Here is a 14240-nt window from a genome sequence, read left to right as displayed (position 1 = left end):
GATCGCGACTTTTTTAAATGCAGAATAAAGCCGGAATTAGTGAGAAGGGGCTATAGTAAGGGATATCGATATGATGCATAGAGTATCACAAATTTATGAATTCCCTCCGCGAATGCGACTAGACTAAAGGCATAGGCGTGCCAGCTGAAGTTTAGGACACCCCAAAATGATTAGGCGCTAGGATATCGTTATCGGACAAAACGTTCTAGCCATGAATCTTCGAATTCTACATCCCATAATATTCGCTCATTGATTAGCGTTATTCTTATGTGTGCAACCAGCGCCACCTGACTGATCAGCTTCCTCGTTGTGGAACGGTATTAGCATCTCTGATAATATTTCCATTTCCAGGACTAATTTCAGAATCAAGGCCGTCCCGGACCTGTATTTCCGAATGAGCTACCAATTAAACTTAATTTAAATTTCTTCTGTTGCATGACAAAGCTTAAAGAGGAATCAGAATTCGAAGTCAGGTATACCCGGTAATACCCAAATCAAGAAATACGCATATACGCTAGTCTCAATCAACTTCTAGATGAACCGATCAAGCTTTGGTGTATGCAAGTACATACTCTAGCACCGAGCGTCTCTTTTCCCAAATATTACCTAACATAAGCATATAGCCGTGAGCACGCCCCTCCACCGGGGACAATAGAATAATATGTTTCTGGTAAAACAGGAACACAAAAATCGCACTCGCAAACCTTCCAGAGCGTAAGGTAGTACAATGACTGAATTTAACCTTGTTCCAGGAACACTTTAGCAGGGCTTCGTATTGCATTGGCGGGTGCTGGACGGTGGGACGATTGTGTAATATATTTGGTTAGTCCTAACCACTTTGTCACTCGCACAACGGCAACTCTTCATTTCGAATTCAATATCGTAATAACAACTGACCATACTCAGGGAGTTAAGTGGAAGAATCAGCGATTTCATCCTTACGTAGAATTTGGGCCATAAGAAAATGTTTTTGACAATGTTTCATTTGGGAGTAGGTAAATTCCGCATTAGAGTCTTAACGACATCAGATACGTGACTAGAAGACCGAATAAAGTCAAAGAGGAAGCTGGTCACACCAATTCAGGTCTTATCAAGAGTTTGTATTACGAACTGTGAATATTCAAATTTGAATCAAAAATACTTTCAATTGTCAAGTACTTGGCTAGTCCCTAGCTACGAACACCATATCATTTTCTTAGCTACACGAATCTCTAACCCTCCCAACCCACTTTTACCCCACTTAGTCTTCGTACATCCATTAGATACATCATCAAAATGAGATACAGTCCCTTTTCTCTTAGACTTTGTCGTTTAAGTCTCGAATCCCCATTCTGGGAATTTAGGTGCGGTGTATCCATCACAGGAGTGCTGGACGATGTAGTCGTTCGACTCACTGTCTTCAGCAAGAAGAACTGACCCATCTGGGGACATGATTCTAAGCTTGAAGTTGGCAGCACCGCCACGGTTGGCCCAGGCGATACGAATGGGAGTGTATGTTCCCTTCTTGAGATCAGTTCTGAATACGACTGGGGTACCACCTGAGGAGACGAATTGTTGGATGATATCGGCGTTTTGACGGTTCCATCCAGAGTAGGCCTTTTGACCGACCCAAAGGAGTGTAATGTCATCGCTGGATGGGAGGCTGAAAGTGTATGTGCCGTCTTCTGGTGCAAAGATATAAGCACGATGGTTGATAGCGACGAGATCAGCATATTGACCGAAATCATGTGGAGTGCCGTAAATGTCAACAGGATTGACGGAGCCCGCGTTGAAGCCAACTCTAACATTAGTTCCGTGGCGGTAGTAAGATGGATTGTCTGAGGTCTGACCAGCAGTATTCGGATTACGTCGCTTGAGGACAGTAGGATCAAAGTTGGCAATATCAGTAACCTTATTGCCATTTAGGTCAGTATTTGGAGAGGCGTAATGTTGCATTCCAAGATTTCCACAAGATGTATCAGGCTTGAGAGGACCCTTTTGAACTGGAATTTGTGGAGGTGTACCAGGAGTACCAGAACCGCAGCCGCAGCCTCCACCGCAAGCGTTGGCACATCCAACGTTCCAGGCGCTGCTGTATCCGGTTGCTTCGACTGGTGGGTAACCCTTGTGATTGGAGTAGTAGCAAGTCTTGCTTCGCTCGTGGTAGTCAACACTGTCACATCCATTAATCCCGGCACAAGCGTTCATGCAGTCCTTGAAAGAGGCTTGTCCTTCGGACAAAATATGAGGAGTTGCGTGACGACGGTTGCAGACAATGCGGAAAGCAGAACCAAAGATAGTATTGTAGGTGTTATGATTGGCGTATGGGCATTCAGTAGAGCACATAACGGTCATATCATTAGCTGCAGGCTGAGTGGGTGGATCAACGAGGAAGGCATAGTGGTGGTTCGGGCAATCAACAGCTTTATTGGTGAGTCCACCTTCGCCCATGAGGTAGCATCCTTTGCCATTGGGGGCATCGAAGTTTACGGCCTTGCAGCCATCCTTTGCAGCACACTTATCAATGCATTCTTGGAGGGTATCAGCCTTGACCGATTCCAAAGTCTTGGACCAATGGTGAGTGTTGCATTTTAGCATGAAGTGGCTTCCATCTGGGGCGGAATAAGTCTGAAGGTTGTTCTGTCCACAGATTGCAGTATTCTGGACATTTCCACTGGGATTGTAAGTTCCAGGAAGCGTGACAGCGCCGCCTTGAGTAGGTGGCTGTTGCTGCTGAACCGGTGGCTGCTGCTGCTGGACAGGGGGCTGTTGTTGTTGTGGAGGGGGTTGTTGCTGTTGCACTGGTGGTTGTTGCTGCTGAACAGGAGGCTGTTGCTGCTGTGGAGGGGGTTGTTGCTGTTGTGGGGGGGGCTGTTGTTGTTGCACAGGTGGTTGCTGCTGCTGCACTGGAGGCTGCTGCTGCTGTGGAGGAGGCTGTTGCTGCTGGCCTGGTTGCCAGCCAACTGCACCACCAGTAGCGCCTTGTTGCTGGCCTGGTTGCCAACCGCCGCCACCGCCGACTGGTTGCTGTTGCTGACCTGGTTGCCAGCCACCGGCAGCTCCTTGGTTTGCCGGACGACCGGGCTGCCAACCCGGCTGCGACAACGTAGCAGTTACGAAGGATAGCAGTAACAGTGCCCTGGCAGGCGACAGAGTACTAAACTTTGCCATAGTGATGAATACAACAAGACCGTAGAGAGTACAAGATCAAGTGGAGGTGAGCTGAGGACTTGTATGGTGAATGAAGAAAAAGATTTTATAGAACGGCTGAGGCATCAGACTTATATACATTACTGTCCATGAAGAAGATGTTGGTTGCACATTGTACACTTTCACTACCGGCTTACTTGGTCGATTCTAATTGATCGATTGACCGATCTCGAAGGGTTGGTTAGATCGAAGCCTGTGCAGCTGTGTGCATTCCTTTCCATGCCTAACATTTGCAATTGACTCGGAACCATGGGCATTTGCAGCGATCAATTGCAGAGCTTCAGAAGACTCGGACCCCTCGACTAGAATTGCAGGTTTCAAAAGAAGGGGCATTCAGCCATCCTAACTCTGAAGATCCGATTCGAAGACAGGCGCATGCATGCCTGCCCTGATTCGCTCACAGGCCGAACATAGAGGTATACTGGATATTTCCGTAGTTTTTCATATTTCAAGAAACATATACATGCGTATCTGTAAGATATCGCGCAGATTCAATGTTCTGGATCGTTGATAGCAGTGTCTTGGGCATATCTTTGCTCCAGTTGGACACCCTTCCCCGCACTCTTTCGAATGTTGCAGTTGTACTTGGGACGCAGCATAACATTTACAAACTTGAGGTTGCCGAAATGCATTTGTCGCGCCGCATATGCATACATACTATTGGACCCTTTGCGGAATTTGATAACCATCCAACCGTCTGATACCCAATAGAAGTAAAATGCCAAGTGTGTGACATCCTGGACGGCTACACAAAGTCACCACATTCCTCGGGTTATTCCCAGTAGGCTCCTGTTTCGTGGCAGGAAACGATAAGCGAGGGCGGGACGGCACGAAATAAGAGCGAACTAGTTCCGATTTAATATTTCCGAAGTCGGTTGCAGCCAATGGAATGGACAATCCCCAGATCGAGAGATCTCGCATCCTAATAGTTGCAAAAGTAAAACACAGGGGGGCTTCCAAGTTTTCCAAACTTGTGTAACTGGTGCGTCTTTTCCGCCATGCTTGTTCGACGTTCCTTGCTTCAGGTCGACTCTTCTGGACCTATTATCCTGCAGATAAATTTTGTTTTGGCGCAGATTTTCAGTGAGGGCGAAGCAATGCATCCGGCAATGTTGGACTCTTTGAGCTGTTGCATATGCGCATGTTGGTTGTGATATTGCAGATTGATTCAATCCTCGTCATCGGGCAGATGCAAGCTGTTCGATTTAGTTGGATCCTAGAACTGCAACCAATTGATTGTATATTCGCGTCGCAGTCGCATCTGCAAGCTCCCTGCAACTGCACTTACTTTCGAAGATCGCGCGGCAAGCGTCGGTAGACAGGCATATCGGCACGTATGTGTACAAGGGATGCATCCTTTGGTTACATTCCATTAAACTAAGAGGTTGGGTTCGGAATTTTCGAAACTTGTGAGGCATATTCTATGCCGAAGAAATGATAGTCTTTGTGACGTATCACAATCTGGGGTTGGAGATAGCACGGGCTTAGTTCCAAACTATGCACTTCGTCCTCCTTGAGAAGCAGTTATCGAGATCCGGCCTTCTCTAGGCATGCAGTGATTGAAGCGAAAGAGCTTTCAAGGGCTATTTTAGACGGATTTGCCATGTAGCTCGACACGGGAGCTGGTTGGGCAGTACTGTGCAGCACATCTATTAGCTATAGTACATAGTAGTCTGGCACCCAAGTTTATTTAACTGGTGACCTCCCTCGGCAAAATTTCGATTAAACAATTTTTTATTCAGCTCACTCGTACTCGGCCAATCCCCAAGATAAAAAATATCTTATCGAGCCCTATCTTAGTCGCTCTCGAGTCCGTTAAGAGTATGTCAATCTTAATTTCCTTTTCGAGTCTTACACAAAATATTACTTTAAACGATATCCTAACCTGATTAGAATCATACAGATATCAAAATAGCCAGTCATGCAGCTTAAATCCCTCCTCGCCGTCGTTGCGGTCGCAGCACTCAGCGGAGAGGCCGAGGCGTGGCTCAGATTCAGGCCTCTCGGCGGAGTTCTCGCTGGACTTCCAAGATCTAATCAAGACGGTTATACCACTCTCGCCTATTTCCCAGTTATCATCCGCCAACCAACTGCCGTCCCACCACCACCCGGCCCAAACCTGCAAACCGCTATGCAGAATGGAGATGCTACGTGTCGGGCAAACGCCGGTGTCGGCAGCCGCGCTTGCATTGACAATGCCGGTACTCTAATGGCTTGTATCCCATTCCGGCCAGGCTGCCCGTAGTTCGATTCATGTATTCGCAAGATGTTGATAGTGCGTCAGGGAAACTCTCTATGGGTGCACGGGGTGTGGCTCAGGCTTCGTTCCTCCTTTCAATTTCTTTTCTATCAACAATGTATTTTTCTTGGCTTGTGCATAAGGGAGTCGAGTGGAATTTTGTAACTTTTGTCGAACGGAGATATAGCCATGTGAATGAAACTAAGCCTCTGTGCAGAATCATGTATACTCGAGATCAATTGAGCTATACAGTCATCTTCTCCTTGGGCTGAATATCCGAGAATCTACTCTATGATCTAAATTATATAAACAAAGACTCCATGTTGCGAGCTTCGTATCGATATGTACCTATCTTGCGCCTATCATATCTAACTGCTGACTTTCGAGGCTTTACAAATCTAATAATTGAAGACGCAAAAAGTATAATTGTATCATGGGGTAATAACTTCGTGTACTTAGGTACTTGGTGTTGATGCGAATATTAACCGTGATCCGTACGCATACGTGTTACATAGCACGGAGAATCAAAAGCTCCTTTCCCCCATAGAAAATATCTTCTTCTTCCATCTAAGTGGCCACCATATTAATTGCCCTCTAGCTAGTAAAAGAAAGTAGTTTACCCGTAGGCAAAGGAACAAACCGCCAGTGGAGTCCGCGGCAGGCCAGCCAGCGGGATCGGATCCTTTAGAACCCACTTACGTGGCACCTCTGAACTCTACGGCGGACCCTTGACGACGAGGAGGAGTGAACGCAAGGGCGTCTAATATGAGAACGCCGGAACGGCCCCAAATAAACTGGCCTTAATCATCCTAACCTAGTAAGCGGTAGATGCCCACGCCGGTCTCCTGCCACTCTCCGACTCGGGAGGCAGGTCAATAAGTTAAGACAGATATGGTCGATGGTTATGATGTCTTGAGGCTAGGACTGTATATAGTTGTATGGCGCATATGGGTGTGACCCATAATTTCTAGAGTTAGAGTCATTCATGTGAAGGAGAGTAATCTCGAGCACATGTTATCACTTAAGACGACAACATTGCCTCTTTTTTCGTTGCTTTCTTCTTTTGTGAGGTGCGGGTATTTTAACGTATGTAGACGAATGTACTGATATAGCCAGTTCATCAATTCCCATGTGATCCAGGAATTCTGTAACCTTTATAGACCTAGCTTTAATGTAGGTTTCTCATGAGCTCATATCCAATCAGGTCTTACGCGTCAACTACACAGCTTTGCGCGGCCCTCGCTAGAGATAGCATCAACAGAGATGCCTGCGGGGCCGGGGACCCGTCATGTCGCCGCTACACGTGGGTTTCGATGATCCGGAATCTCAGTCCACCTTGGCCGGTGATTCTTGTCCCTATCATATTCGAGCCCTGATTTGGCTTAGAGGGGATGGACTCAAGTTTTTTAATGGGCTTTGCAAATCCCGTTTCCGCAAGTTATAATGAAGAGGTTCCGCCAGGCGCCTCCTCCTTAGTCCGTCTAGCCTTCGGTCCGGAAGATGTAGGAGTTTGCTTTCGCCCACCTAGAGATACCTCTGGCTACCTTTGCCGTACCCCTTTCCCCGTGGTTTAGCGTCTTGCTGGGGATTTTACCTTAGCAACATAACCAATTTCGTTGATACTTTTGTGGAAGAAGCCAAGATGAGACGATATTTTAACGGCAAAAAAACCTTAAGGCGAATGTAGGAGCTGTAAAGGATGAAATTAAAACAAGGGAATAGAACTAGTGGCACCAACTAGAATATAATAACTCTGAGGGAAACAAGATGGTCTTGAATTACTGTTACCTAGGTGACACAAGATAGCCGAAGTCAAAGGCAAGTTCGGGGTGCGTCAATGTAGATTACAGCGGAATGGTACGAGGCTAGGAAGGGAGGATATATATAGTGATGTCCGAGGCTTGAAAGGGCATACCTTTGTCTAGTTTTGTATTAAAACGCTTTGGCAAGCTGAACCTTTATGAAGAGGGCGTTGATAGCTGTGAAGTTTGTTATAGAGGTTGTTAAAACGGTGCCGTGGAGAAATTTATAAGTAGAGGAGTAGGAGTAGGAGTAGGAGACCTGGCGAAGTCTAGAGGTTGAGGCCTCGAGGAAGAAAGCTTTGATAAAATTTGACTGTAAAATGAGAATCGATGCTTGTGTTGCGGAAATTCGTGTTGCTGTTGCATTCCGGAAATCGTCGTCGAATACTTCCCAAAGCGGCAAAAGCTGTGGAATTTGTCTAAATTACCCAATAAGGTTTAGCGCAAATACGACAAGCTGGCAGGAGACGCGCGAAAAGTTTCCAGTCACAAACCAGCTAAGCATCGTCACCATCAACCTCCCTCTCTTCCTGGATAGGCGCCGGAAACCCCCCATCTACAACCTCCAATAACCTCCACTATCACTTCACAAGACCCATTGGTTACTTTCTTTATAATATTACACGCATCGGACGTCTCCGATCGTCATATTTGTCACAATGAAGTTGGTCAGGTGAGCTATCTCCTACACCATCATCCCGATCACGAGTCTACGGCCGATCCATCAACCACCGCTCATCACACGTCTTTCCCAGTGATATATGCTAACCCGTGGATATCTAGGTTTCTCATGAAGTGCGCGAACGAGACAGTTACCGTTGAACTGAAGAATGGTACTGCTTCCCCAGCCACACGACACCAGGTCTCAAGAACAGTATCAGGCTAATGATGGATATGAATTACATAGGTACCATCATTCACGGCACAATAACTACTGTCACTCCAACAATGAACACCTCTCTCCGTACGGTGCGCATGACGGTGCGAAATCGCGAGCCGCAGACGCTGGATACCATCAATATCCGAGGAAGCACAATCCGTTACTTCATTCTGCCAGATTCGCTACCGTTGGATACTCTGTTGATTGACGACAGTGTCAAGGCAAAGAATAAGGCGAGAAAGGAAGGCGATAAGGGTGGAGATCGTGGTGGTCCTGGTGGTGGTGGTCCTGGTGGAAGGGGAAGAGGAAGAGGACGAGGCAGAGGAGACCGAGGTGGCCGTGGTCGAGGTGGAAGACGTTAAACATTATTTTGTTTAAAAAAAGTGGTCGATGCGATTTTGGCGGTCGAGCTAAGGGTGCGAAGTTTCTTTGAGGTATCCATAAAAGCTCGTGGGGTGGAGGGCAATCATATATGAAGCTAGTGGGATTTAGAGCACTCGAGGCGGTGTTCATACAACCACCATGACACAGTACCAAAAGTGGGATAGATATTCCTTTTTTTTCATTTTTTATATCACCATTGTATAACAAAGTGCAAATCATCAGCCTATTCCCCACATGCTCAATCGCTTTTCTAAACATTTTTGTTTTACCATAAACGCCGATGCAATGCTCGCGATCTAATGATACATCTGTACTCTCCCCGTGTTTACGACGACGAGTCGTCATCCTCGTTCCTCGCCTTCTTCATCAATTCGTACAACTGGCCGATTTGGTCGTCTGCCGTGTTCAGTTAGCACAAGACGGTACATCGATGTCGTCCCAATTCCCAGCGAGAACAACGGGCGAGGCCATATATGCATTACCACTCATCTTGTCCAATTTAGACATATCCAGTTTCGCATCCCTCCAAGTCTCCCCTTCAAGATGCTGAGCGTATAGTTGCCATTCAGTCAAAAATGCAATCTGTCCTCATCGATATTTCAATAGTTTGGATATGACTCTGACATTAGCGTCCTTGCGTATTTAAAGATTCCGAATCTGAAAAGAAAGCCACCAGTGGTACGTACGATATGCACCGGATTTTCGACATCTTTGTGCTTTCTCCACTCATCCCTCACGTAATGGTCACCGAGTGCCCGCTGCTCGGCAGGTAAATGTCTGTGAGCACGTAGAATGCGACGGTAGAGCGGAATCGGGGGTAGCAATGCCAATGTGTTCTTCGACAGCAGATTTTGAGGGGTGACCGGAGTCGAGAAGAGTCGAGCTGTCAACCGCATGGTTCAAGATCGATATACTAAAGCTGGCCGCTTTGATATTATATTTTTACCCGAGACTTAAGTCCTCGTCGTTAATTTTTTTTTCTTTTAGAATTCGCGAGGTACTGAAGAATAGCAGTCCTATCAGGACAGCCGAATTAATCGAGGTGACATGGATGCGGTGGTTTCCATGTGCTAAAATCCCGCCCAGCCGAAATCTCCACTCGGCCATGCATAGCATGCAGCAGTGTGTCCAATTAGCTAAGTAGGTACTTAAGCTTAGCTATCCGATTCGGATTCATGATATGATACGATACGATATGATATAAAACCGGTGCATCTGGCCGAAACGTGAGCAGACGTAATCCCAAGCATGACTGTGCGAATGTGCCGGACGTAATATCAGATCTGAGGCCGCACGTGGCCATATCCTCCATTTTGTATATAAAGATCCCATCGGCAAAGTCGCAGGTGACTATATATCTTCAAGTACTTCTTAAACCTGTACTTCTTAAACCTGTCTGGTCCTGTCAAAGCTCCAAAGCGGGGCACTCAAGTCAAGAAAAGGGTGCACTGCAGCAGCCTGCAGTCCTGACTTCATACATATACGGACAGGGGCCTTCATTAGGTAAACAACTCAACCCAACGTCACAGAGACAGCACACACTAGCTTCGCCTCCACTTTACTCTTTGCTCTTTCCTCTCTTTCAGCTCCCTTTTTAACTCACCGCGACCTCCTGATCGCTGGACTAGCTGCTTATGTTATGAGCTGAACGGCATCTCCATCCATTTCATCGGCACCGTCCTGCCATCTACAGATTATACCTCCCATCCATCCTATCTTCTATCTTCCTTCGTTCGCACGTTCCTCACACGTTTATCGCACATACACAGACCGACAACCCCGCCACCAAAAACTAAATCCACTCAAGAAACTCTAATATCACAAAGTTATTGAGTTTTTCTCCCCTTTTATACCTAACCACCGACTGAAATAAAACAATAACCTCGTGGGGGAAAACCAGACACAAATCTTTCAAAACGGAGAACATGTCCTACCCGTCAGACTTATTCCGTGCTATATTCACGCCTGGCGCCCCGCCGGCCCTCCTCCTCGCTACAAACGTCTCCTTCGCCTGTCTACAACTCACACTCCTCGCCATGCTCTTTCTCACCGGATCATTCCATTTCTTCTTCTTATCGATCATGTGTGTTGGAGTATGGGGTGGTATCAACTGGTTCGTTCGCGAGGTGGAATCTCTGAGACAGGTCGAAGAGCAGGCTGAGGGTATTAGACGGGTTCAGGGGATCTTGGAACAAGAAGAGGAGGAAATGAGGCAGCAAGACGAGAGTGAAGACGCTGGTAGGAGCACCGGTATCGAAATTTCGGCTGATGAGCACGTTGGGAGGAGGAAAGCAGATGATGATGAGGAAGATGATGGGTTTGAGAAGGTCGAGAAGGAAGATGGTTACGAAACCGAGGGTAGGAAGTCAAAGTAAATACGCATCATTATCATTGTGCATGCAAGCTTTGATTGGGAGGGATCCTCAAGACCCCCTCATTCCGGCCTTAATTCCGGGTTTGGTCTGGCAAGGGAGATTTGGAAGGCAGGGGCGCGAGGGGAATAGAAGCTGTGTATTGAAGGTGTTTTCTTTCGGTTTATTTTAGCCAGCTTGGTGGATACTACTTTTTATTCTTCCTACTCTTATTCTTGGGTGTTCTTGGTTCTTTTTCTCTTTCTTTTGATTACAAGATTTCGGGGACGGTCATTCAACAGTGAGCTAACAATGGGTTTTAACCAAATCTTATGAAGCTTACACTCTCTGTAAATTTTCTCTTAGAATTGGGGTTTCATATTTCCTAAATCTAGACATAGAGGAACTGGTATCTTAGAAAGGCCATTTGTTTAGAGACCCGTTATTTTGCTATATACCGAAGCACTTAATATCATACACCAGATCTTTATGGCAATACGCACGACTACAAAAAGAGTGAAGAGTTGGTTACTGTTGGTAATGATATGTTATATATAGATGCCCCTATGGAAGTGCATTTGATAAATATACAAAGAGAATACTGCAGTGAATGTCGCAGCTTCGTCCCAAGACTCGGGCCTATAGAATGTTTGTTTGCAGTGATGTCGCATCGAAATGATACTGAGCCGGTTCCATGCCCGGATCGTGAAAGAGAAAAGGAAACAAAATGGTATCAAAACATAAGATAAGGGGGGGAAATATTCCTCCAGTCCAATAACGCCGAAAAGGTATATCAAAGTAAATCATAACGAAGGATCGTGAGAAACAGGTGGGTTCTTCTTCTTCTTTTGCGCATTGAGTCGGGCCTTTTATTTTTTTTATTTTTTTACTTAGGAGGGGAGATAATTAGTTATATCCCACAGCCTTTGCATCTGTTGTCCTTGGGTGGATTAATTCAAACTCCTCGGTCCCAACGTGCTTATGTTGGAACCCTGCCATCCTGCTAACTCTGCTACTCAAAAACGCCATGATTCTAGCGGCAGGTTCATCTGTTGTTATCGTCTCGAGGATGTCTTGCTCAGAAAGTTCGTAGATATCCAACAAATCTCCCATCACTAACGAGTTCTCATCTGTTGGGTGGGGTTGGGTGTATGAAACGGTAAGCTGTGGGAGTTTTGTATGACCCTTTGCATCCTTAAGTGTCTTTACGGCGAGGTCGACACGGAGTCTGAATTGCCAGATGCCATTCGGTTGGTCATGTAAACCAAGGCCGACGATCGAGAGACTATAAAAATAGGACGGTTGGTTTTGGTTCGAAGCAAGGAATTTGTCGAGGTTGTCTTGGGTGGTTTGGGAGAGTCCACCACGGGTGTAAAGGCCGCTATAGAATTATAATATCTCTCGTTAGTACCTGTATGCTTATCGATGTCGACCAAGTTGGACCTAGTTTTGTAGATCCCCCTTGGCAAGAGAAAAATATATATTTTGACATACCTCAGTGGCAACAAAGCAGGCTCAGATCGCTCAATTCCAAAGATTGCCTGTTGTAGCTGGGCTGGTGGGTGTGTGATGATGCCAGCATGTGTCGGTCCTGCCGTTCTGACTTGGAAATGGGAGACCTTTGGGCCGGAAGAATGGGCTTTGATTTCGTGGTATATTTGGGCGAGGGGGAAGGATTGGACTGGCAGGGATAAGTAAAGGAGTGTGTTGACGAGCACAAAGAGCATAGGGCTGAATGAATACATCTTCGAGATAAAAAAGGAAAGAAATAAAAATAAAAATAAAAATAAAACTTCAAGGAACGAATGAAGGTGAAGAAGAAGAAGTGAAGATTCAAGATTGGAATATCCTCAGGGAAAAGAAATAGTGTCTGGTTGTGAGGGTTGAAAAGGAATGTTCGACAATCTGTTCCTGAGGTGAGGGCGAGGTGGCACTGGTTTTATGGGATATTCGAACCCGCCCTTCCACTGTACACTTTTGGCCAACACCCCGCGGGCACTAACCAATGTCACGATGCACCCGAACTCTTTCTGATTTTTTGGAGCTAGGCCTTGACGGGCTTTTCTTGGTGGGGCTCGAGGGTTGCCGAAGGCCGGACTTTTGACGAGAAAGACGGTTGCTCTTCTCGACCAAAACGCACCAAGTTTAGCCAATGGGTGTTATCTTTTAAAATCGCAGGGGCTGCCGCAGTACTATTCTGAAGTCAAAGTCGGCCACCTTCGTCACCGCAAACTCAAAGTTCCTTGACCCCGGTCTTGAGGGCTGCCGGACGCTGGGGCTGAGAGGTTTCGGGCAGGATGTAAGGCTGCAACCTCGCTTTTTACTCAATGGTAAGTTGTATTTGTACGTGGTAAATTGCAAAAGGGACAACCGAAGCCGCGAGAATCGAATGACTCTATGTTTTGAGACTGGAAGGTTGACCGTTAGGTATCCTAGCCCAAGTCATGAACAGGAGGGCATCGCGGACTTATAACGTTTTCTTTGCATTGCATTGGAATTCATATGAATATCTAGCCACTAGAGCGAATTTTTTTTTTTTAGGACATGGAATTTCTAATCTTTCCAATCCATTTTCTCATTCACCTGATCCGGGTGGGTGCGGGAGCTGATAATTCCGTCTCCTTTGTCGTCGAGGGCATTCTTTCTTTATTGGGAACTCTCGTTCGAGCATTCAGCCAGAGAAGTATCATGCCATTCAATCTCCTTTGTACGATCGAGACGGCAGGTTAGTTCGATAGCATGGTGATACTAGGCGTCGATTCAAGCTTTTCTCACTTAATGCCTTATTTTTTGATATTCCTTCTGTCTCATTAATCGGAGAGATATGACGATGGGCCCCGGACACTATCCCGCAGTATTGGGACTGTTTTGCTGGTGCTTCTGACGAGACTCCTGCCATTAGCGTGATAGTTAGTCCAACTAAAAATACCAAGCTTTTCTAGCTCAATGCGACCTTATACCATGCATTCTCGATGCATTCTGTCACATAATCCCAGTCTTTGCCGCCCCGTCGGCCGTCGACCATGAGCGAAAGCTTTTGGATTTTGGGTGTCCTGTTGCGTCGGATCAATTGAAACATATCAACTGTCGGAAGGAGTCGGTCGGAGAACTCCATCATCAGATGCCCATGCACTGTTGTAAGTGTAACACCGTTTCGCTAAAACGGCTAGAGCTCGCCCAATTGCCCAAGCCCTCCAATTCAGAATCATCCCTCAGAATTACTGCCTGCCCCATTGATGTCCAACCGCAGCGGCAGAAGGTTCCATTCAAGTCGAAAAAGAACGAACCCTGAACCTCAACATCCCTGGGAGGCTTTGAACACGAGTGAGAGCCCCAAAAATAAGCCCAGAGTAACTTCAAAAGGCAAAACGGGTTCTATGCTATTGTTGTTGTTG

The 14240-nt window shown here is 46.4% G+C and overlaps 6 protein-coding genes across 6 annotated transcripts; 3 read left to right on the top strand and 3 right to left on the bottom strand.

Moving 5' to 3' along the window:
* Window positions 1–1311: 1311 nt before the first annotated feature.
* AOL_s00083g117 (uncharacterized protein) lies at window positions 1312–3150 on the bottom strand (the record flags this gene model as incomplete). Its single annotated transcript, XM_011125296.1, has 1 exon — window positions 1312–3150. One exon carries the CDS (start codon window positions 3148–3150, stop codon window positions 1312–1314), a length of 1839 nt encoding a protein of 612 aa, XP_011123598.1.
* Window positions 3151–5110: 1960 nt separating this feature from the next.
* On the top strand, window positions 5111–5434 carry AOL_s00083g116 (uncharacterized protein; the record flags this gene model as incomplete). Its single annotated transcript, XM_011125295.1, has 1 exon — window positions 5111–5434. The coding sequence occupies one exon, from the start codon at window positions 5111–5113 to the stop codon at window positions 5432–5434; it is 324 nt and encodes a 107-aa protein (XP_011123597.1).
* Window positions 5435–7889: 2455 nt separating this feature from the next.
* Window positions 7890–8472, top strand: AOL_s00083g115 (uncharacterized protein; the record flags this gene model as incomplete). The annotated part of the gene is made up of 3 exons (XM_011125294.1): window positions 7890–7903; window positions 8014–8063; window positions 8138–8472. The coding sequence occupies 3 exons, from the start codon at window positions 7890–7892 to the stop codon at window positions 8470–8472; spliced, it is 399 nt and encodes a 132-aa protein (XP_011123596.1).
* A 347-nt stretch (window positions 8473–8819) lies between these two features.
* On the bottom strand, window positions 8820–9390 carry AOL_s00083g114 (uncharacterized protein; the record flags this gene model as incomplete). The annotated part of the gene is made up of 3 exons (XM_011125293.1): window positions 8820–8890; window positions 8977–9076; window positions 9181–9390. The coding sequence occupies 3 exons, from the start codon at window positions 9388–9390 to the stop codon at window positions 8820–8822; spliced, it is 381 nt and encodes a 126-aa protein (XP_011123595.1).
* A 1029-nt stretch (window positions 9391–10419) lies between these two features.
* Window positions 10420–10869, top strand: AOL_s00083g113 (uncharacterized protein; the record flags this gene model as incomplete). Its single annotated transcript, XM_011125292.1, has 1 exon — window positions 10420–10869. The coding sequence occupies one exon, from the start codon at window positions 10420–10422 to the stop codon at window positions 10867–10869; it is 450 nt and encodes a 149-aa protein (XP_011123594.1).
* Window positions 10870–11751: 882 nt separating this feature from the next.
* AOL_s00083g112 (uncharacterized protein) lies at window positions 11752–12590 on the bottom strand (the record flags this gene model as incomplete). Its single annotated transcript, XM_011125291.1, has 2 exons — window positions 11752–12226; window positions 12340–12590. The coding sequence occupies 2 exons, from the start codon at window positions 12588–12590 to the stop codon at window positions 11752–11754; spliced, it is 726 nt and encodes a 241-aa protein (XP_011123593.1).
* Window positions 12591–14240: the final 1650 nt, after the last annotated feature.

The sequence above is a fragment of the Orbilia oligospora genome, assembly GCF_000225545.1.
Source record: "Orbilia oligospora ATCC 24927 unplaced genomic scaffold scaffold00083, whole genome shotgun sequence".
Classification (NCBI taxonomy): Eukaryota; Fungi; Ascomycota; class Orbiliomycetes; order Orbiliales; family Orbiliaceae; genus Orbilia; species Orbilia oligospora.
This window is presented reverse-complemented; position numbering and strand designations above follow the sequence as displayed.